The sequence below is a fragment of the Corythoichthys intestinalis genome, chromosome 5 (assembly GCF_030265065.1).
Source record: "Corythoichthys intestinalis isolate RoL2023-P3 chromosome 5, ASM3026506v1, whole genome shotgun sequence".
NCBI classification, from domain to species: Eukaryota; Metazoa; Chordata; class Actinopteri; order Syngnathiformes; family Syngnathidae; genus Corythoichthys; species Corythoichthys intestinalis.
The window spans coordinates 55,422,461-55,443,880 of record NC_080399.1 but is presented as its reverse complement, the minus strand read 5'-3'; the positions used below and the strand labels follow the sequence as shown (position 1 = coordinate 55,443,880).

Here is a 21,420-nt window from a genome sequence, read left to right as displayed (position 1 = left end):
GAAAGATTTTTTTTCCTAATGGTCCCTGAAGTTCTTTGTATTCAATCAACAGCATCAAAAATTTTATAACCAGTACTCCAACTCACTATAATGCATTGAAGTGATTTTTTTTTTTTTTTTTTAAAGAAGTCCAATGAGTCATTCAAGGTCTCTTCACAACCCACCATCAAATTAATACGTCATTTTATCGCAATGTTTTTCTCAAGAGTTGTATATACAGTACGTTTGAATCTGAAATCCACCAAGGTCTAAAATGAAATAAAAAAATACATTGACATAATGTGTCTCAGAGCATTTTTTTTATTTCCCATGCATAGTTTGGACAAGCCTGTAGTGGAAATGAAACATATGAAAATAAAAAATAGAGGATTCGACATTCATTGAGGTTTTCTACATTTCAGGAAAATAAGGTGGGAGGGTCCTTCATAATAGAACAAGAATGTATTTTAATGGGGAAAAGTGCTGTATAAAATAAATACAGTTTCAGGAAATCAAATCCCTACAATAACACATTTTAGACAACACAGTGCAACAAAATCGGAAGAAGACCGTGAAAAAAAAAAAAAAAAAGTCCAGCGCTCCACAATCTGACCATATTTTGACTGTCTATGCTGTCTTGCTGTTACCGTGCGTAAACAGTTTTGTGTAGAAAGTATTAATATGTCAATTAGAAGTTTCTGATAAACATTTGTAATCAAATTGTTAAGTGAAATAGAGCAAAGCACAACGTGAATAAAAAAGAATTAACATTTAGGATCCAGTTTTAGTCTCAGACCAAGATTGCATATGGCAACATTGCGTAATGATTTTCACAAATGCAACTGTGAATTTTTAAGATGAAGAGCAATCACAGCACTGGGAAAATACTGTACCTGAAATTGGCAAAATCACCTTATTCATATCCCAATAAACAACGTGAGCTTTATGTTCTACGAGGCTATTCAGTAATTTAAATGAGTGGCAACCAACTGAGCTAAATGTGTACCTAATGGAACATTTAGCAGCATGGGATTTATTCAGTGCTAAAATGAGTGAGGATCACAGACACTTAAAACACATACATTCAATGCTGTTCCTTGTAATCAGCTTGCCTGATTATTACTATATTACTTAGAGATAAGAAGATTTGAGCGGACTCTGTGTTGTCAGGTTTTTTTCCCCCCAAAAATTGTTTGATTGATGGATCAAATCCAACAATAAAAAGATTTTCAATGACATACTGTATACGTCTAATAAAATGAAATCGTCACTGCAACGGCAAGTGTAGCCTGGGACTTTACTGTGTGTGTGTGTGTGTGTCTGAAAAATGGCAAATAAAATAAAACTCATAGTCTTTCGTTCAACAAGGTATCATACTGTATATAGGGAGCCCTCGAGTTACGAATGAGAACGAAATTTACGTCATATTAGTTTGTATGAAATAACTAAAATAAATTAAGTTAAAAAAAAAAAGATGCTGTACATAGGATTACTGCAGAGAGGTGGATGGAGAAGGAGCAGAGGCAGTGAGAGCTATGTTCACTGTTGCACATACTGCTTTTGGTGTGATATTTGGAGATTGAAGTAATGTTACCAGAAAAAAGTTATAGAATTACAAGACTAAAAGTCTTTATTTACTGTAGCGTCGCCAAGGACAAGGGTTTTCAATAGAGTTATTGGGTAGCAGATAATATTGGCCGATAAAAGCATTTTAAAATGTTATCGGATAATATCGACATTGTTTTTTATTATCAATTTTGGGCCAATATGCTTATGGCGGTGCTGTCATGTCCACTTATTGCCTGCCTGTGTCTCTGGTGTTTTGACGCCCCCTGCTGGCACTATGTGTAATTAGTTTTGAAAAGTTCCAGCCTTATGTGCTGACGTCATCATACGAAGACACAAGCTCATCATGAACAGAGAGAGCTAAATGGACGAACTAACATCTGCAACTAGTGTACCATAGCAGTTCTTGCCGTCTCACCATGTTGTTTGTTCCTTATACAAGCATCACTTGTAAGTTATTGATCAGATCTGCATCTGCTGCTGGCCAGCTTGAGACAACGACAGCCACTCGACGTTGGAATGTTTTAACACACACGTATTAATTCCACCTACATGCATACAAATAGCCAAACAAGCTGGGTGTCGCCCTCGCTTTGCTCCACAATTCCTTTTAAGGTTTTTTAAGGACGCCCTCCTTTGTCTCTAGGGACATCTCAAATAAAAAGAAAGGGAACGTATGGGTTAGGTTTAAAACGTATATGGAGACTTTGTTATGTAGTCTAGTATTGCATTGGATAGTCCCCTTCTGTTCTTCTTACAAGTTCAATTAAATTGAATGCCTTCTCTCCTTATTTTCTGTAATGTTTAGAAATGTCCTCCTAAGGATTTGTATTTGAACTTGAAAGTTATATTCTTTGTTTTATATTCCTGAGCGTAGTGTAGTATATTGGAGATGTGTATTATTTTGTTTAGTTTCTATTCGTAGTAAAAAAGTGGTTACATTATTTCATTGCTTGCAAGCTGTACTACCAGTTGTAATTCAAATAGACTCGTGGTGTATACTTTGCTCTATTTGTGACTTTATATTATTGACACAATGTTTTTAGATTTACAAAAAAAGTTTTGGTTCTCCCTTTGAAGACAAAGATGACCACAGTAAAGTCAATTCAACTGTACACAAGCGTCTGAGTTGTCTTTAGAGCCCGATTTGTTCGGTATCTGTCGATTTGTGTACCCACAAACACTTTGAAGACAGAATAAGTGCCTTATTTGCACTTGATCCAAAAAACTAATGTATATACTATTTTGATTTCAACAATACATATAGTGGTGCAGGGCGGCACGGTGGCTGAGTGGTTAGCACGTCTGCCTCACAGTTCTGAGATCAAGGGTTCAATCCCGGGCTTCGGCCTTCCTGTGTGGAGTTTGCATGTTCTCCCCGTGCCTGCGTGGGTTCCCTCCGGGAACTCCGGTTTCCTCCCACATCCCAAAAACATGCATGGTAGGCTGATTGAACACTCTAAATTGTCCATAGGTGTGAGTGTGAGTGTGTGCGTGAATGGTTGTGTGTCTCCTTGTGCCCTGCGATTGGCTGGCAACCAATTCAGGGTGTCCCCTGCCTACTGCCCGAAGTTAGCTGGGATAGGCTCCAGCACCTCCGCGACCCTCGTGAGGAATAAGCGGCATGGAAAATGAATGAATGAATGAATATAGTGGTGCAATATAACTACTTTATAGCCGTGGCCGTAGCACAGTTGGTAGCTCGAGTTGTCCTGGGACCGAAGGGGTCAGCTGTTCAATTCCAAGCTACGACTGCCCACTGTCGAAGTGCCTTGTGCATGGCACTGAACCCTAATTTGCCCCCAATGGGGCATGGTAAATGTTAAATGTGCTATATAAGTACAAACATTTACCATTACCCCTATAACTTCAATTGTTATGTTCTCTTATTTGTCACAGAATGTTTTTTTTTTTTTTTAGGAAAGTTTGAATCACAATACAATTAGCTGTAATATGTTAAGTCCGCAACCGCATTTATCAGATTTTTGGATTTGGACAATATCGGGTAATCGATTATCGGTTAAAAAGTCAGTATTGGCCAATTCTACTTTGTTTACAATGTTTTTTTCCCAACCGAAAGCACAGAACAAGACTACTGTAGGCCGTAGCTGACGCCAACAAAACGAAAACAAAACCAACTCGTCAACTTCCAACATCATCCTCTCTCTCACTCAGTGCGGTGCGTTTAGGGACAGCCCAGAAAACACAACATTCATCACATCAACATTGCAACTTGAAGCATGCAGGCGACCTGATTCGTTTAATTACTGTCCTTATTTTTATGTTACGTGAACCGGAAGTTGTTTTTTTCAGACTTTTTTGCACAACAGTGTAAATTTGGTCAGAATGCAGCATATCTTTATCAATGTTTGTCTGTGTCCCTCTTTTTGCGTTTCTTTTTATGAAGTTTATTTCCAAGGTAAATGGTATTATTTTCTGGATCTAGAAGACCTAGCTTTCTTCTTCGGGGCCACAATGTGAAATAAGCAGGACGAAAAAGGCAAAGAAACTATTGCCGCACATATATAGACAAGCAATATACACTGGTGCTGGGAACTAAATTGCGGACTAGGCACAGGTGTCGTAAAGTCAAAACATCGTAAATCAAGGACATCGTAATCCGAGGACTCCCTGTAATTATGTACGGTCTGAAGTTCAAGAGGTTCTATAGACCCTACCCACCGACGTCACAAAATCACGTGATCGCTGTATTGTTCCGCCCCCTTGTCCGTCATTTTGTGTCTGTATTATCAATGGTCTCAATTGATCGAGCAATTTATAACGCATTTCATGGAAGACCCGGTGCTTTCGGATGCCGTAAACTCATTTGATGCGTTGCATAAAAGGCGTTATGTGGAAACGCTTCAGTTTATCCATTCGCCAGATCCATATTTGATGCCTAAATCGATGTTTTTCGACCCGCTGTCTTCGCCGTATTTGCCTGACATCTGCTAGCTACCCTGATATTTACAACTATCTTGTCCACACAAAATCAGCCTATTCTCACGAAAGTTTGAAAAACTTTAAGAGCTTGGAGGCTTATAAATACTTCGCTGCTGGTTGGGTGAAACAGGTCCTCGTCCACGAAAATTCGGCAGGAATCTATCTTGTGCTTGGAAAGGTGAGTTACGAAATTTTCAATTCAAAATCTTTTGTTCTTGCTAACATCCAATGTCAAGTCTAATGCACTTCATGTCATTTGTCAATGGAGCTAGGGCTTTTAATGTTTATATGGTTTAGCGATAGCATTCTCACTACATACTGGACTGTCTCAGGAAATTAGAATACACAATATTCTAATTTCCTGACTGTCTCAGGAAATTAGAATATTGTGTATTCTAATTTCCTGAGACAGTATTGTTTCTTGACTGTCTCAGGAAATTAGAATATTGTGTATTCTAATTTCCTGAGACAGTCCTGTATATATACACAGGACTGTCTCAAAAAATTAGAATATTGTGTATTCTAATTTTCTGAGACAGTCCAGTACATACGTGTATGTTGTCGGCGATTAGCCTAGCAATGATCTTAATTGTGGTTGTCAGCCCAAAACCCTCTAAATATATATTAAATGCATCTTACCAGATATAAAATGACTACTACATAATCTGTGGTAATCGTTTGGAGCCCAGTTTTCTCGTCGAATTGCAGCAGCCCATCTCGCTCTCTCCTCTCCGGGTCTCTCGGAATCCGGTAGAACTTCAAGTCTCTCCGTCTATCTTCTCTGTTATTGCAACCGACCGCCACACACGCCTTCACCTTTTGATTATTAATGTTAACGAGCAGAAAAACACGCCGTAAATAGGAGGAATGTACGTAGCCGTAACAGGTAAACACGATGTGTTGACGGACAATTGGGCGGCACCAGTCAGGAGGGCGGAGTTGTGACGTCACATGGGTAGGGTCTATAATGACACTGAATATACCTTAAGCATTTTTAGAATGTGTATATAATGGCATGGGTTGATGTGTATCACTTCATATAGGGCTAAAAACATGAAGAAAAAAACGTGTGCTTTTTGAGGTCAAAAGATGCAGGTAAAAAACAAATAATTGAGCAGATGTTATAAATCTTAAGGTTTGAACGGTGACTTAATTGCTATCACAGTATTTAAGCAGCTCAATCCAAAATACACTTTCTGAAGCCGTGAGCGACAATTGGATCGACTGGTGTTGCTAATCCACATGTAGATTAATGAAATCAAAATTTGATGTTACCATCAGATAGACTAGGACAATAGAAGAAGCAATACTTAAAGATAACTCAGTGTAGTCTCAGGCAGAGGATTTTAGAAATCTACACAAAAAACACTTCACACAGTTCCTTCTAACAGCATGACAATAAAGAAAATTAAAATACTCTTACACATTATGTAGGTAGTTTTCTGTTGACATGAAATCAGTGAGGACTAGAAGATAAATACTTCACATTTGTCTCTTCCTTGCATTTGAAGAGAATAATAATAATAATAAAAAAAAGTTTTTATTAGAGAGAAAAAAAAATAAATTTTAAAATATCCTTCACTAATTGGTAACATTTCACACCACATATTTTTTCTATTTTTTTTTTTTTTTTTTGTTAACAAACAATGCCTTAGGATCTTCTAGTAAGCAAAAAAGAGCCAGTGTTGAAACCAGATGTATTATAGAATTCTTTTTTTAGACATTATAGACTATGCACAGATAATAAAAACATTACACATGATCGAGTCTTTTCCATAGAAGACATTATTCCTCGGTTTAGTTCTGGACTACAAGAATGTACTGAAGAGTTGCCAGAATCAGCGTTGACTATGATCATTATCTGTCAACTATCAGAATCTAATCACTGTTTTCCCGCAGATGAAAAAACTCAGTTCAACGTGGAAAGATTGAGGTTGTTCACACAGAACTTTTTTAACGTCCCACAATGAAAAATCATGTTAATAAATGGTTGGTGATTAATTTGGGACTTTAATGTAACCTAGGGGATTAGGCACACTTCAGTGTGCAGGTAGACCAACGTATCATATCCCTCTAAGCTCACAGTGTTGTTGACCAAATGGGAGAGGAATATTCCGCGAGTAACATCAGTGGCAAACTCTGCTCAGGAGAAAACATCAGGCTCTGCCGATGGGTAACAGCCATTCATTTTGAGCAATGGTAATGCCGACTGGGTGCCACTTTGGCACCTGCCTGTAAGGAGGACTGAGAGCAGAAAGAGTCCTTGGGAGCTTCACGGCGCTGATTGAAGAGTAGCATCTACCCAGTCAGATACAGGGAGGAACACATAAGAGGTGAATTTCTCAGATCACTTGACATGTTCTGCACTGTGAGAGGAACAGTAGTATTTTTTATGCGCAATGAATGTAGAGAGGCTGCTGAACTTGATATTGCACAGCCTACAGTAACGGGAGTTACCGTTCTGGACCGGGGAGATGACTGGGGTTTTGGGACTGGGGATGGGGGCTGGCGGGGGTGTGGGGATAGGATGGGAGGCAACAGTCGGTGAAGTCTTGTCTGGAAGCAGGGGCATCCCGACTGTTTCTCTTCGGTGGTCAGGCACAGGTGATAAAGTCAGAGGAAGAGCCCTTGATGGGGAAATAGGTTGAGGTGAACTCGCTGATGGTGATCGACCCTCTCTTGATGGACAGCCATTTATCAGAGGGGACGAAGGGGAAGTGGTGTCACTCCTTGCCTGCCCATTAACGCTATCTCGGTCAGCGCGAGAAACCAGTTTTGATGAGCTACTGGAGATGTTGGCTGTGACTACGTCCTTTGGACTAAGGCTTGGGCTGGGGCTAACTATGATGCCTGATTGAGTTTGAGCCTCTTGGGGTGACTGAATTGCTACAACCAGGCCATGTATAGTCTTGAAGTGCTCAATTAGGTCACAGGTGACTGGCCTGTTAGGACAATATGGACAGACCATCTGAGAAGAAGCGGCGCCAACGCGTTTGGCCCCTGCTCCTAAGGTGGCCCCAAGCGTGCTTGTTGCATCAGGAGGGGATGTGGCATCAGAGGCAGTTAAAGCTGAGGTTTGAGGACTGGTCGATGAGCCTTGTGCCTGTGTATTCCAATCAGCGGCTAGAGCTTGCGTTTCCCTGGGATGAAGAAGCTCTTGCCTCTCTTGGTGAGACTTGCATTCTGGAGAGGTAGAAGCTGACCTTTTTAGCCTGTGGAGTTGTAAAGTATGTTGTTGGAGGGTGGTGGCAGGGCAATAGTAGGTTTTATGAGCCAAGTAATTCTCAATGCTGTTGAAACTGATACTGCAGGCGGTGCACTTATGGTAATCGGTGAGCGGCAGGGCAGGAAGAATACTGTTGGTTCCATGCCGAGGAATTTCTTTGAGTCGGGGCCTCTTACTCAAATCAATCGGGCCATCGCCTTCAGGGCTAGAGCTGTCTGCGCCACCAGGGGAAACCTCTTGTTTCACCGCCAAGCCGAGCACTGAAGGAGATGGGGCCGAAGCGCCAGCTGCGACTGTGGCGGCAGCTGCCGCGGCTGCTAAAGCTTCTGTCCGCGCCATATGAATTTCATACATCTTCTTCCTTTTGCGCGTACGAATGGGTTGAGGATGGAAGGCTGTTGCGGTGGTTGCCTTTGCCATGTGTACGGCTCGTTGGTTGGATGGGTCATGACGCGACGCACAGTAGAAGCGCTTGTGAACAGTGTAGTTTTCATGCCGACTAAAACGGATGTTGCAAGCCTCACAAAATGTTCTGTTGGGATCATCATCGAGATCTTCTGCAGATCCACTGGCAGGGCTCTGGCTACCTTCACTTGCTTGTCCCCCTTTGCTACCTACACCCTCGCCTTCCGAAGAAGATGACATTCCCTCCCGCCCCGTAGGAGTTTCCGTCTTCACCGACACTCTCTTGATTTCTGCTGCTCCACTATCTGCGGCAGCTTCGGATTCGGAAGGTGAGGCGGAAGCCGCTCTGCTCGCAGCTCCATCATGAGGAGAGGCTGATGACTCTTGTGCCTTGCTAGACGACAATGTGCCTGGGGAACTATCTCTTGCTAATGCAGGGCCTGAAACAGAGGTTGCGCCTTCTCCGTGGTGCCTACTGGAGCAGTAAAGCCTCTTGTGTGCATAGAAGTTGTTTATATTGTTAAATGTAATATCACACTCAAAGCAGGTAGCTCCTTTTAGAGGAGGAGTTGATGTGGCTGTTGCTACAGTGGGTGCAGAGGAGAAGAAAGCTGCTGCATTATTCTGAGGAATTGTCTGGCCCTGCTTCAGACGGCTGTGAACCATCTCAGACATTTTAGCCAGGATCTCTGAGGCCTGAGGCAAAATAGCTGTTTCCGGGTTAAACATGTACTGGGGCAAAAACATTGAGCCACCAGGGAAAACCGAGCCACCACCACCAATATGACTTGGGCTACAACCAGGAGTGGGACTTGTTGGTTCTGCTTTTACTGCTGTGCTGGCAGGACTCTTTGGAGAATTGGATGTCTGACAAAATGAGTTGATCGTTTTGCCCTCCTTTGTCTTCTCATCTACTTTCAATTCAGTCTGCTTACTATCCTCCTGAAATTCCATTGAATGTTCTTCTGTCTCAGATTCCGAATGAGGTTCTTCTTTGATTCTTAGGGTGGAGGTTTGGGAATCAGGAGGACTGCAGCCACGGGGAGTGGCAGAGCCACCGTGAGCACCTGGGCTGGAGGAATCTGACTTTGGGACACAGCCTAGGGGCTCAGCATCTGGTGTAGACGGTTGAAGCTGGTCGACCGATGATGGGGTACTTTGGCGAGGGGTGGGGCTCCTTTCAGTGGGGACTCTCACTTCAAGGTGGGTTCGCACATGCTGCTGCAACTGGGAAGGGGAACCAGAGTTGTGTCCACAGACCTGACACTTCAAAACCACACCGGAGTCTCCTGGGCTGAGAACTGATAAAGAGAAAATATCAGGACACATGATTAAAAATATTGAAGTAACTTGATTCATTTGACTTGTTGCCTTTAATTCAAAACATGCAAAATGAGGCAAAAATAAATCATTTTAAAATTCTAACTCACATTGTAAAATTTCTTTGCCTGTAACAGATCGCGAAAGCTAGCGTGTGTGAAATGCTCAATTGAGTTGGATTGATTGAGAGACTTTACTTGCTGAATTTCCGTAATTCTTTGAGTAAAAACACAAATAAGGGATGGTCCCAAATTCAGATCTGATATATCTAAGCTAGCAAGCTAATATCGAAGCAAATTCCTGTTCAAATTTCTTCACAGTTTGAAAGCACGTGTTAAAACAGGTCAAAATTTGAGGTCTGGTGTCCTTCCTCAAACCCAGTGCAAGTTACCCTTCCATGACTAGTAGTTGAAAGAAATGGAATAAAGCCTGTAAATTGGGGGGAAACCAACCCAAAACCTGGCCTAAAACAGTACTTCATCTAGATTTAGTCAGCATACCAAAGTAGGGCCCAGCATGTCTTAACCTTCGCTGAACCCTTCAAACATACTCACAGAACTTTTAGGGTTCAGTCGAACCTGGGTTAAAAACCACTGTTGTAGAGGTTGTAAATGAATGACTAAGAGACATTTTTGTCTATATATCCAACATCTATCTATCTAATCTACCCAACACCAGAGCCTCCCTCGGCAACCCACTTCCCGTGCCACTGCCCAAGATTCTCAATTCATTCATTCCTTCATCTTCCGAACCGCTTATCCTTACAAGGGTCACAAGGGTGTGAGTAGGGAAAATGACGATGATGAATAATTGTGCCATATAAGACAATACAGTACATATCATATAGGAATTAAAATACACAAACCTTGGGTACCGGTAAAACGTAATTCTGCTTGGAGTATATATTATATACAGCATCATAAACAACGATACACAACCTCAGCTTTGACCTCTTCAAACGGTTGCCTTCTAGCAAGTGCTACAGGGCCATACCAACCAAAACAAACAGACTGAGAGACAGTTTCTTTCCAAGAGCTGTCACCATACTCAACTCATTGCGCTGCTAATGCCACAACATTGTCACATGCATCTCACTAAGTAATATGTTTGCAGGCATCTGTTTCAATCTGGGTACTGCATTATCTGTGTACTGGATATGCAATATTTTCACAATTACATGATAGAATATATGCACTGTTATATCAATATCTGTGCACAAGCTGTTATATCAGGTCAGCCATCTGCCTCCTTGTCCAAGTACTCTAATTTGTATTATATACGTACTGTTGCGCTCTGTTATATTAACACTAAATCAACACATGCTGCTAGTTGCTCTTTGACTTTATTCCCAATCCGTGTATTCTATGACCTGTGTTTTTATATTAGCCTCATTGTACTTTTGCTTTTGTTTTATGTGGTGCATGTTATAGCAAAGTGTTAAATGTCATTGTACCCTGTACAACGACAATAAAGCCTTTCTATTCTATTCTGTAATTCTCAAATTTTCGCACTTTCAGCTAAAAAAAGAATAAAATAAAAATGTTTTACACAGAAGAAACACGAGGTTGACTGAAAATCCTAAATTGGGCAGAGATGTTATGTGAATGTGAGTGCTTGTTTATTTTTGCCTTGTGGCTGGCAACCAGATTAGACTGTACTTCCCCTGCTGCACTAAGTCAGCACCAGAATCCCTGTAACCCTTTTGAGTGGTACAGCTATAGGAGGAAATCACTTTCTTGTTAGTCTTCCTCAAAGACCCATTTTCTCTTCCACTGACCATTTTAGTTATCCCCCTCATTAGCCTCCTGACCAAGAAGGTGTAGGAGTACCACAACTTGCACGGCTGTTAATGGTCTCTCATTAAACACTACTTTTTCAATGCAACTGTGCCCAAAATGATTTAGAATATCATTTAGTCATTGTTACTTTCTGAAAATGAAATCTCAGTCCTCTTTTTTGGCCCAGGTTGTTTGCTATTTTTACATAATGATGTACAGTACCTGACAATTCCAATTTCAATGCCCTATTCCTGATCCTAGTCATGTAACTAAATTTTTGTCATTTGCAGAACAGTGAGTCCACTCTATGGATCCCTCGACAGTTTTTTTCCCAATTTTGGTCTAAATCAGAAAATCCATCACGTCTTACATTACAAAATATATAAAAATACTAAAAAGATAGATGATGAATTCTGACATGAAGATGCAGTGGCTGCCAATCTTAATAAAGTGCTGAATGGAATAATTGGATTTGTGTCAAAATCCATTGAATCTTTGATTTAATTGGATTTGTGTCAAAATCCATTGAATCCTTGATTTACAGAGGTATTCATCTTCAAAGATAAGCATTTTCTGCATCATTTGTGCACAATGAAAATCGATTTAGCTGGCTGGATCTGGCTCCAGAGCCTTGAGTTCGACACCTATGCTGTGGAATTTATTAATTTTTTTATTTATACTAACACATTCAGCCCGCATTTTTGCTGATTTTTACTCTACCAAAACAGCAGATGAAGGTATTTGTGTGTGTGTGTGTGTGTGTGTGTGTGGGGGGGGGGGGGGGTCATGTTCAAACAGTAGTACTCAAAAAATTATACAAGATATTACAATAAAAGAACAACAATACATATAGTAATAAGTCTTTAAATAATAATTAAATCATATTTCTAATGTGCCTTCTGACCGTTTCACTGGTTCTTGTGATGCTGTAATTGCACCACAGTCTCTTAATCTCACTCACCCACCCGCAGACTAGCAAACTACCTGAAGGTGTTATTTTTAGCCTCTGCAATGGCGTACCGCATGCATGCTATTTTTAGACCGTGACGTCGCATCGTAAAGCGGAAGTAAACAAGTGGGACATCGTAGACCCGCCCTCGCATAGAAACAACGTAATTTGTGCTACTTTTCGCCGGTAATCTTTCAAAAACGAACATGCCGATCACGCATTGCTTTTTTGGAACTTGTAGAAACGACTCTAGACATTATGACACATGAAGGATGTTTTCTTCTTTCCAGAAACCAAAAACTCGGGAGGAAAAAATGTGAAGGCCGAATCAACTTGCGCGGAATTTAACATCAGCTCGGTGACTCCATTCACATTTCATATGCAGTATACATTTTGTCGGGTTGGCATGGTCTTTCAGAGGACAAAGAGGTAAGCCATTTTTATATTTCTAACTTATTTTTTTAGCGTAACGTTGTGCTGTACTGCTTCTGTCTGACAATGAATGACCTGAAAAGAATTACAATGGTTTCTGACTGCCACTGTTACCGTTTGTGTTTTATATATACATATAAAAAACAACTTTAGTATGGGAAAGTGTAAATAAATTATAGAATTAAGATTTGTTATCAATGAAAAAATTAAAAGTGTTCGTTAGCTGTCACTGAATAGCATTTGCGATCGCTACACAAAGCTAACAAAATTACCCCCAAGAACGGTAAGAGACGTAGGACAACCAGAGGATATATAAGAAAGACAGGGCTGATGGTAAAGGATAGCTTGTTGAAACAGGAGAATGTCATTGTCAGTCGCGTCGATTAAAAAGCTAAGGCTATGCTTAGGTCGGCTCGTTTTTTTGTCTTTTTCAGCCTTCGACACTCAAGCCATCTCTTTAACTGAACATTTTTATGTTCTTCCACATCTTTGCCGGTGAATTTGGCACCATGCACATCATTTTCGGAGAGAATTGGTAGGTTTAGCTCTGTAAACATCTCCTTTGTACACTATTTCCATTCATTTCCTATTAGGGACAACCGGTGGCTTGTCCCTACCTAGCAACAGGAGCTAATGTCATGAATATTAATGAGCGGAAGTTACGTACTGTTTGCGGTACGCCATTGAGCGACGTTACGGTGACAACGTCATGAAAAGACTAAAGCCCTCCAGGTCGCATTTTAAAAAGAAGAGGAGCATAAAAGTGAAAAAGAAAGAAGTTTTTTGTGATGAAAAACCCTTTTTTAAATTGTATAAAAATGTATACTTAGCGCAATTGCAAGCTAGCCGTTAGCTAGAGTGTAGATGACACACTGCTACAGCTAAATAATACTTTATCATTAGCCAGGCCTGTTGTTTTAGAAATATTTTTGGTATTCAGTCAGCTGTGAATTAGTGTTGGTTAAATTTACTCCCTCTCACATTTTAAAGAAATTTGGACAAAGTGTATGGTGAGGACTAAAATTGTGTCTTGCTGATTTTCATGTGATGTGAAGCACTTTTAAATTGTGTCAAATTGTGCTATTCAAATAAATTTGTCTGCCTAAAAAGTGCCAAGGTAATTTAAATAGATACACCATTAAATATGAAATTAATAATTTCATAGTTTTGTGGTGTGGGGGACTAAAAGTGCTATTGACTTAAATGCAAACATTTGTTATTAAATGTGTCATTAATTCATTAAAATGACAATTCCATTCATGTAAAAAATGTTCAATTTCATTTTTTTATTATCATATATTATTTAAATCATTATTATTGGATGGTCCTGTGTAGTTGCAGTGCTTCATGAATGTATTTTATTTTTCAACCTCGCCCGTCAGAGTTAATGGCCGGATCCGAACACCTGAATGAGCCAGGTACAGTAGGCTGCTAAAGTCAGGCGCTATTATGGTTATGTCATGCTGGTTTCACAATCAACAGCTATTTGACTAATATAATGTAACATCCCACTTTTGTTGTTGTGTAGATGCTCTTCTGAAGTATTTTCCTTCTACTTTTGTACATCCCGGACCATCTTTTACAGCCAACTTACCCAACATTAGCACCAAGCCCAAGCCCGCCAAGTTTATTACCTTCCCACACACAAACTGCTAGTGGAGAAAGAAGTACAATGCGAGTGTGAGTGTTGAAATACTTGTGGTGAAAATAGCTATTGTCGCGGGGGGCACCAGCAAATATTTTGCATAGGGTACCAAATTGGTCAGGAATGGCCCTGGGTCTGAAGGGGTTCAATCAAACAAAAAAAGGCAAATATTTTAAACAACCTTTATACTCAATGTCTTTATATGCAAATATGTACAACTCAGAAACATAATCTGATATGTATGTTTGATCTGCTGGTCAATTACCAAATTCATAAAAATATAATTGATTTCGACGATGGTCAGAAGTTCTTCATATGCCTGTTTTTGCATTTCATATGCCCAAGAATTAATTTGAATATGCAAGTTATGATGTGACTCACCAGTGGACAAGGGCAACTTAGGAAGGCCTGGCCCTGGAGAATAGACCTCACTACGGGATCCAGGCTGGCACACCATATGGCTGGTAACCAAATGGCTGTAGAGAATATCCCTCGTGGTTGATACGAAGCCACATCCGTGGCACACCCCGTTCAATGTGTCAGTGTGGACCTTCAAATGGCGCTCGCAGTTGGCTTTAGTGGTGAAGGCCGACAGACAGATGAGACAGACAAATGGACGCTCACCTGTGAAATGACAAGACAAATGAGTCAGGGAATCAAAACTGTAGCTTAGATAAACTCCTCATGCATGATAAATCTCAGTAGTTGACAAATTAATTTTGTTCATACCACTATGTGTGCGCATGTGAATCTCCAAGGAACTTGCACTGGGGCAACTCTTGTTACACTGAGGAAAGGGGCATAGGCGTTCATTGGGATAAGACTCCTTAGGTTTATCTTGTGGCGGTGATGAATCCGCAGCTGGCTGTTTCTGTCGGCTGGCGCAGTAGTACATGAGGTGGGCTTGCAGGTTCCTTTCACTTCTGTACCAAATCCCACAGTCTTTGCATGGGAAAATGTCCTCTGTTTACAGATACCACAACACACATTACGTTACAATACAAAACAAATACCGTGTTGGCCCAAATATAAGATGGTGTTTTTTGCATTGAAATAAGACTGAAAAAGTGGGGGTCGTCTTATATTCGGGGTCTAGACATTATACCCATTCATGACGCTAGATGGCGCCAGATATCATTGAAGCGATGTTCTGTCATGACAGATCTCAGCTACTCTCAAGTTTAACCACTTTGCATTATTTTATTGCAATGTTTTTCCTTATTCAGATTTGTTTCAAGACTACAGTTACAGTTAGACTTCACTTTGATGGTTAATGCAGTTATTGCAGTTTTGTTGTTTTATCACAATAGATAGGTTTACTTACATTTCAAAAACCAGAAGCCATTCATTTACGGATGTGATAGCACTTTAGTTTACATATTTAAATGTTCAGATATTAAGATTTGAATGAGGCAAAATAACATGCTTTTTCTCTCAAATATATTGTTGTAATCATTTGTTTCGCATGTACTGTAATTATTTTCTGTATGAAAATTAATTTGGTGTTCAAAAAGTCTTTTTTCAAACTTGAGTCTTGAAATACAGGGGGTCTTCTTATAATCAGGGCCGTCTTATATTCGGGCCAATACGGTAATTATTATATTAAACAGCCCCATGCATGCACTTTGAAACGTTGTGGAAAAAAATGCATGAAAAAAATTAGCATAACTTTACCTTGAAATATTTACGTGAAATGAATGATAATGCCTAGTTTTTTCTTTAGACCAAAAATGTAGACTGTTCTATGTTCATATCTATAGAAATTCAGGGATGTACGCATTTATTTACAAGAATTTTCAACAAGCTCCTTGTTTCTTGTTGGCCACCACGTTGGATTTACACATTAGCGTAATTTTAGCCCGAAATATTTACGTAAAATGAATGAGAACTGCCCGTTTTTTGGTTTTAACTTAGAGTCTAGACTGTTCTTTGTTCATATACTGTATATACAGCAATTGCGGGATGTACACATTTATTGACAAGAATTTTCAACTTAAAAAGCTCTTTGTTTTGTGTTGGCCGCCATGTATCGATACACAGTAGTGTAAGTTTACATTCAAATAATCAGGTAATTTTCGGCCAACTGCCCATTTTTAAGCAAAAAAGTAGTAATTTAGATATTTCTGCGTCCATTCAAATTTTTTTTTTAACGTGTTTTATTTTATGTAACATTTCAACCTAAAAACGACGAGGGCCGGATAGCCGTGATGAGGCAATAGTAGCATCGGAATTCAACCTAAGTAAGTTGTGATTGTATATAGAAAAATGCAAATTTTGCTTTTGTTGAGTAAAATGAAAATGCTTGCATGCTTTTCTAAAGTTTCAAGTTTCTGATGTGAAAATTGAGTGAATTTAATTTGCATTTTTGGGCAAAAAAATTATATGATACCTTAAATGTTGCTATTGATCCCGAAAATATAGGTGATTATCTCTGCAATTAGGGATATCTGTGCAATTAACATAAAATTTGTGAATTCTATAGTCATTTTAAGTTTTGTTTAACTTGTATAAAAAATAATTAATCAGGATTTTATTAGGGAACGACCTTTTTGATGTCACTGCTCATGGAGACTCATATTCTGTATGCTATGGGAGATGCCTGTTTTGGTTTTAGGTCGCTAGCGGTTTTGGTTTTGAAAATATTAGATTTTTAAGTTTTTGAAAATAGGGCCCCTACGGATCTGCCCCGAGGCCTCGTGTCCCGTCAACTGATTGTGAGGTCTATGGTATTCTTTATTATTTAAAATAATAAAATGAATAAAGGAAATAATAATAAAAAAAAAAAAAAAAAGTAAGCCAATGTCTTCAGTTGTTATCTACACCCTATGTTCGTTTAGGTTCTAAAGTTGTTCAAGTTTAGGTTTTGGTTTAAGATATGATGGAAAATGATATTAGGGGAGGTTTATGTTAGCTTATTTTGCACATCATTGAAAAAATACAATTTTGAATGAAAATTATTTTCGTGTATGTCTTGTTACATGCAGTAGCCTAATGCATGTGTAAATGCCATTGTGTTTTATAGGTATATTGCAACTTTGCCAAAAGCAGCTTTGTTTGCATTTCGGTGGTTTTAGGAGGTTTGAACCCCCCCAAAAATAAATAAATTCTGGCTCAATGGCGACCTTTATGTCAGGGAGTTCAAGAAAGCCACTGTTAACCCTGCATGAATATCAAAATGACTGTGACATAGCAACTTCCTAATCAGACACCTGCAACTAAAGATCCACACTGCCACCATGTGGTTATAATGAATACTATTACAGGTAAAAGTTACAGAAAATATTTCTATTGCAGCATAATGTAAGAGGAAAGCGTGTTCTAAATTCTAGAGATTGCAATTTAATTTACAGTATATTAATGTCCTTCAACAATTACTTACTATTGACAACGGCAGTAGCCAAGATAGCAGCCATGCCCGCTTGCTGTGGAAGGAGCTGGATGTCTGTGTGGAGAGCTGCAGGATACACTGGCTCCTCCTTTACCACAGACGTTTTTGTGGTGACAATTTTGAGAAGAGGTGAATCCCTGGCGACGGGCGAAGAGGGTTTTGGAGGAGGTAACGGGGTGCCCAAGAGCATTTCTGCTGCCAATATGTTTCTGGTCACCTTACAGAACAGCTCATCACCTGGAAAAAAATGTAAAAAAGCTTCAGGTCAATAGAATAAATCACAATCACACTTTAGTATTTTTTAATCCTGTTGACTAATTATGTATTACATCTGGTTATGATTGAGCCTGATGTTATTACAGTTATGTCAGCCTCACCTTGGCTGTATATAGTACAGTTTGCATCCGATAGGTCAGTAGTCAAAGCAAGACAGGTGACCCAACAATCCGCATCCTCACACACTATGGTCCAGCTGGAACTCTATTGAAAAAAAAGATACATACAACAACATGAGGCCTGAATATAAAAATCTCCTTAACAGCCAGTTGGGGGCAGCATTACTTCAATGTCACTTCAAAGAAAATAGCAAAGGAATTTTCATCAATGAAAGCTTTTAGATGTAAATAATGACAGAACTTTGATAAACAAGAAATGTGATTTGCCTGTGTGTGCAAATAATGCATCACAGGTGTCATAATTACTTACTTCTACACAAGCCTGTCGACGGAGGGGTGGGGTGGGGTTACCGAGTATGTTGTCCCGGGTCTCAGGACTATAGTGGCCCCTGAATGACCCTTAATTGATTTAATCATTATCTGATTAAATATTATGTGCTTCTCGATATATAGTTAAAAACTTATATTAAATATTTCAAATATATATTCTTTTCCTTTTTTTGCACAGCGCCCGCGCCCCTGTCTTAGCACAGAATGGTTTGACCCCGCTCTGGCGCACTCAAGTGCTACGCATTTTCATGTCTTTGCCAGTGGCTGGAGTAGAGCAAGCCTTCAGTATAATGAAAATAAAAACTACCTACGCTCCACCATATCACAGGGCAGCCTTAACAACCTATCCATTGTTACCAAACTGCACTTTATGGTAAATTGCAGTGCTCTCAACTCCGTACTGTAGTGTGGAGTGGACTGGTGGATGGCTTGTGGAACTTTTATTAACAATGGGGGACTCACAGCCACTCAACTCAGCGCTACCGTGCAACAACTCCTATCTCACCCCATTACAGTACGCTCGCCCACCTCTTCGTCTGCTCCAAATTGGTAAAGCCGGTCATATTGTAGGGGGACAGCGGCCATTTGGGCATGCCGGTAACACCATGCTCTCCATTAAGCGTGAGCTTGCTCAAAAACTGCATTTCACTGATGTTATAAATGACTTTGCTGTCAAAAATCTAGGCGGATCACTGTTTGAGGGCTTGATAACCCCAGGGTTGTGGAGGGGGTTGGCACAGGATGTTTAGTTATACTGTTTTGTTGCATAGCAGGCAGGCATAGCACTCTCAGATGTATTGTACTGTAGCCTACATGGGACAATAGATGGAAATTGTTTGTTTATATTGTGTCACATCACATTACAGTCTGTAAAATTTAACTGTCCTTCTCAAATTAAATAATTTGAAAATTTACACTGTCATTGCTTGCAAAGCATTAAAAGTACTGCATATGTTGTCGTGACAACCCGGTGGCAGGGGTGGGGTAGGGGGGCCCTATAATGGTCTCTTGTCCCCGGGCCCCTGCAAGTCTGTTGACAGCCCTGCTTCCACATGATATTATTTAGATACGATTGTGTGTTATTATGACAGTACTTTATTTAAAGGGTAAAAATGTATCTTGAAATATTATTATGTGTATCAATCTCAGATGTTGTGGAGAAGGCCAAGATTAGAACACAAATATTTGTACACACAAAAAAATGAGGCCAGAATACAAAAATCTTCTGAACAGCCAGGTGGAGGCAGCATTACCTCGATTCCCTTTCACAGAAAACCTCACAGGAATTTTCATCAAGGAAAATTTTAGATTTAAACGATGGCAAGACTTTGATAAACTAGAAATTTGTTTTTCTTGAGTGTCTGAATAATACTAAAATATATACTATTGGTTTAAACCCTGTTATAAGAATCATTTTAACTGTTGCGATATGGCCATAAAAAAAAATAAAAATAAAAAAAAAAAGAAAGAAAAACAAACATGGTGTAAAAGTGAAACCCCAGACAAAGATGGAAATATGCGTGGGATTGTTTGGAACGGAACGAAGAGTGGGATGAGAGAGAGAACCTTCTCATTCTGTTCACCAGTAAAGCTCAAGGCCGAGCGTATTGTATTTCACGGGGAACTGAAGCTGATGGGAAGATACGACTGCTTTTGTTTTAATTTGTAACCCAATGCTGGAGCCGTCTGAGTCGTAAGTACTTCTAATTTGTTTCAGCCTAATTCATCATGGCCACGACTTTGGAATTCACCATGATAGGGCAATTGGGAAAGATCAGTAACACTACAGTGGAGAAAAACAACATCATATCCATATATATGAATAAAAAGCAAGAAAATGCTTCTGATAAACTTCAATTCACAAGTTAAAATCTCAAAGTAATGACTACCGGTACTTTTATGATGTGCACATTGATTGCCTGGCTTATCCCTTCTTTGCTTGGTGGAACTTTGACCACACTCTTGTGAATTGATTTTTTTTTATTTTTTTTTTTTATCATACTAGTCATCATGGCAAAACAACAGTTAAAAACGAAACATGAGCATGTTAAGTAAACAAATTGTGTGAGGTCCCACTTGTGAGCATTTAACCTGTCTTTAGAGATGGCAGGGGTAAGTTTAAGGGGAATGAAGAGGATAAAGAAATGCACCAAAAGCCATTTCAGGGCTCCAGACTAACATTTTTTTTTACTAGGAGCACAGTGGCCCCTAACTTTTAGGGACGCACACTGTAAATCGATGCAAAGTTTTCCGCTAATTTTCACTGTTTAACCCATAAATACTTTCATAATAAAGTGCGTGTCACGTCATCACTCGGAATTATTATCTCAAGCCCCCCATTTATTGCAAAATGGACCCAAAGGGGTGCCATTTCTTTGTACTAGTTGTTGGGACACCCCTCAGTTATTTAGACAGTTGGTATGCTTCGTCAGCCGCGACGGAGGTGCTGCGATTGATGTCATCTCTCGAAATTAATATCTCAATATCTATAAAACGAAAAAAGCACAAAGTTATAATCACTTATGAAAGACGCCCAGGTCTGGTTTGAAAAAAAAAATAAAAATAGAAAAAGGAGCTGATGGGTGGAGTACGTGAGAGGCAGGGTGACATAAGGTAAAAATACTAGGTACTCACACAGCCAGTAAGAAAAATCTACCACATAACATGAAAATTGAGTCAAGAGTGCATGGGGAAAAATACATGTCTTAATAACGCTCTTATAGAGTAATAAAAGACTTTATAGTTTAGCAAGCAATGGTAAAATGAATGGAATGTGTTGAGGTATCCAATCTTTTAAAAATGCAAACAGGTGGCATTTCCACTTGCTAGCTATCCCTGGATGCATTCTGTTTCAAAAAGTAGTGTTCTCCCATTATTGAAAACTGAAACTCTGATCTAACTGTTAACACATCGTCTATTCTCTTGAGTTAGTTTTCATCATTCTTTTAAGCTTTGGCCATGAAAAGCATCAATATGTTAAGGTCATCAAGGGCGTAGGTTTGCATAGGGATGGTAGGGACAAAACATCAGGATGCTCAAATTGTGCCGACCAACTTTTAAGCAA

The 21,420-nt window shown here is 39.6% G+C and overlaps 1 protein-coding gene across 1 annotated transcript in view; it reads right to left on the bottom strand.

Annotated features, from left to right (window-relative positions):
• Window positions 1–277: 277 nt before the first annotated feature.
• Window positions 278–21,420, bottom strand: part of zfpm1 (zinc finger protein, FOG family member 1) — a 225,745-nt gene continuing 204,602 nt past the window's right edge. Inside the window, exons 5-9 of the mRNA XM_057835896.1 lie at window positions 18,009–18,111; window positions 17,623–17,868; window positions 14,973–15,206; window positions 14,625–14,867; window positions 278–9,420 (exon numbers count right to left, since the gene is read on the bottom strand). Of these exons, the coding sequence (XP_057691879.1) occupies window positions 6,836–9,420; window positions 14,625–14,867; window positions 14,973–15,206; window positions 17,623–17,868; window positions 18,009–18,111 (3,411 nt within the window). The 3' untranslated portion in view covers window positions 278–6,835. The remainder of the gene's footprint in view (window positions 9,421–14,624; window positions 14,868–14,972; window positions 15,207–17,622; window positions 17,869–18,008; window positions 18,112–21,420) is intronic.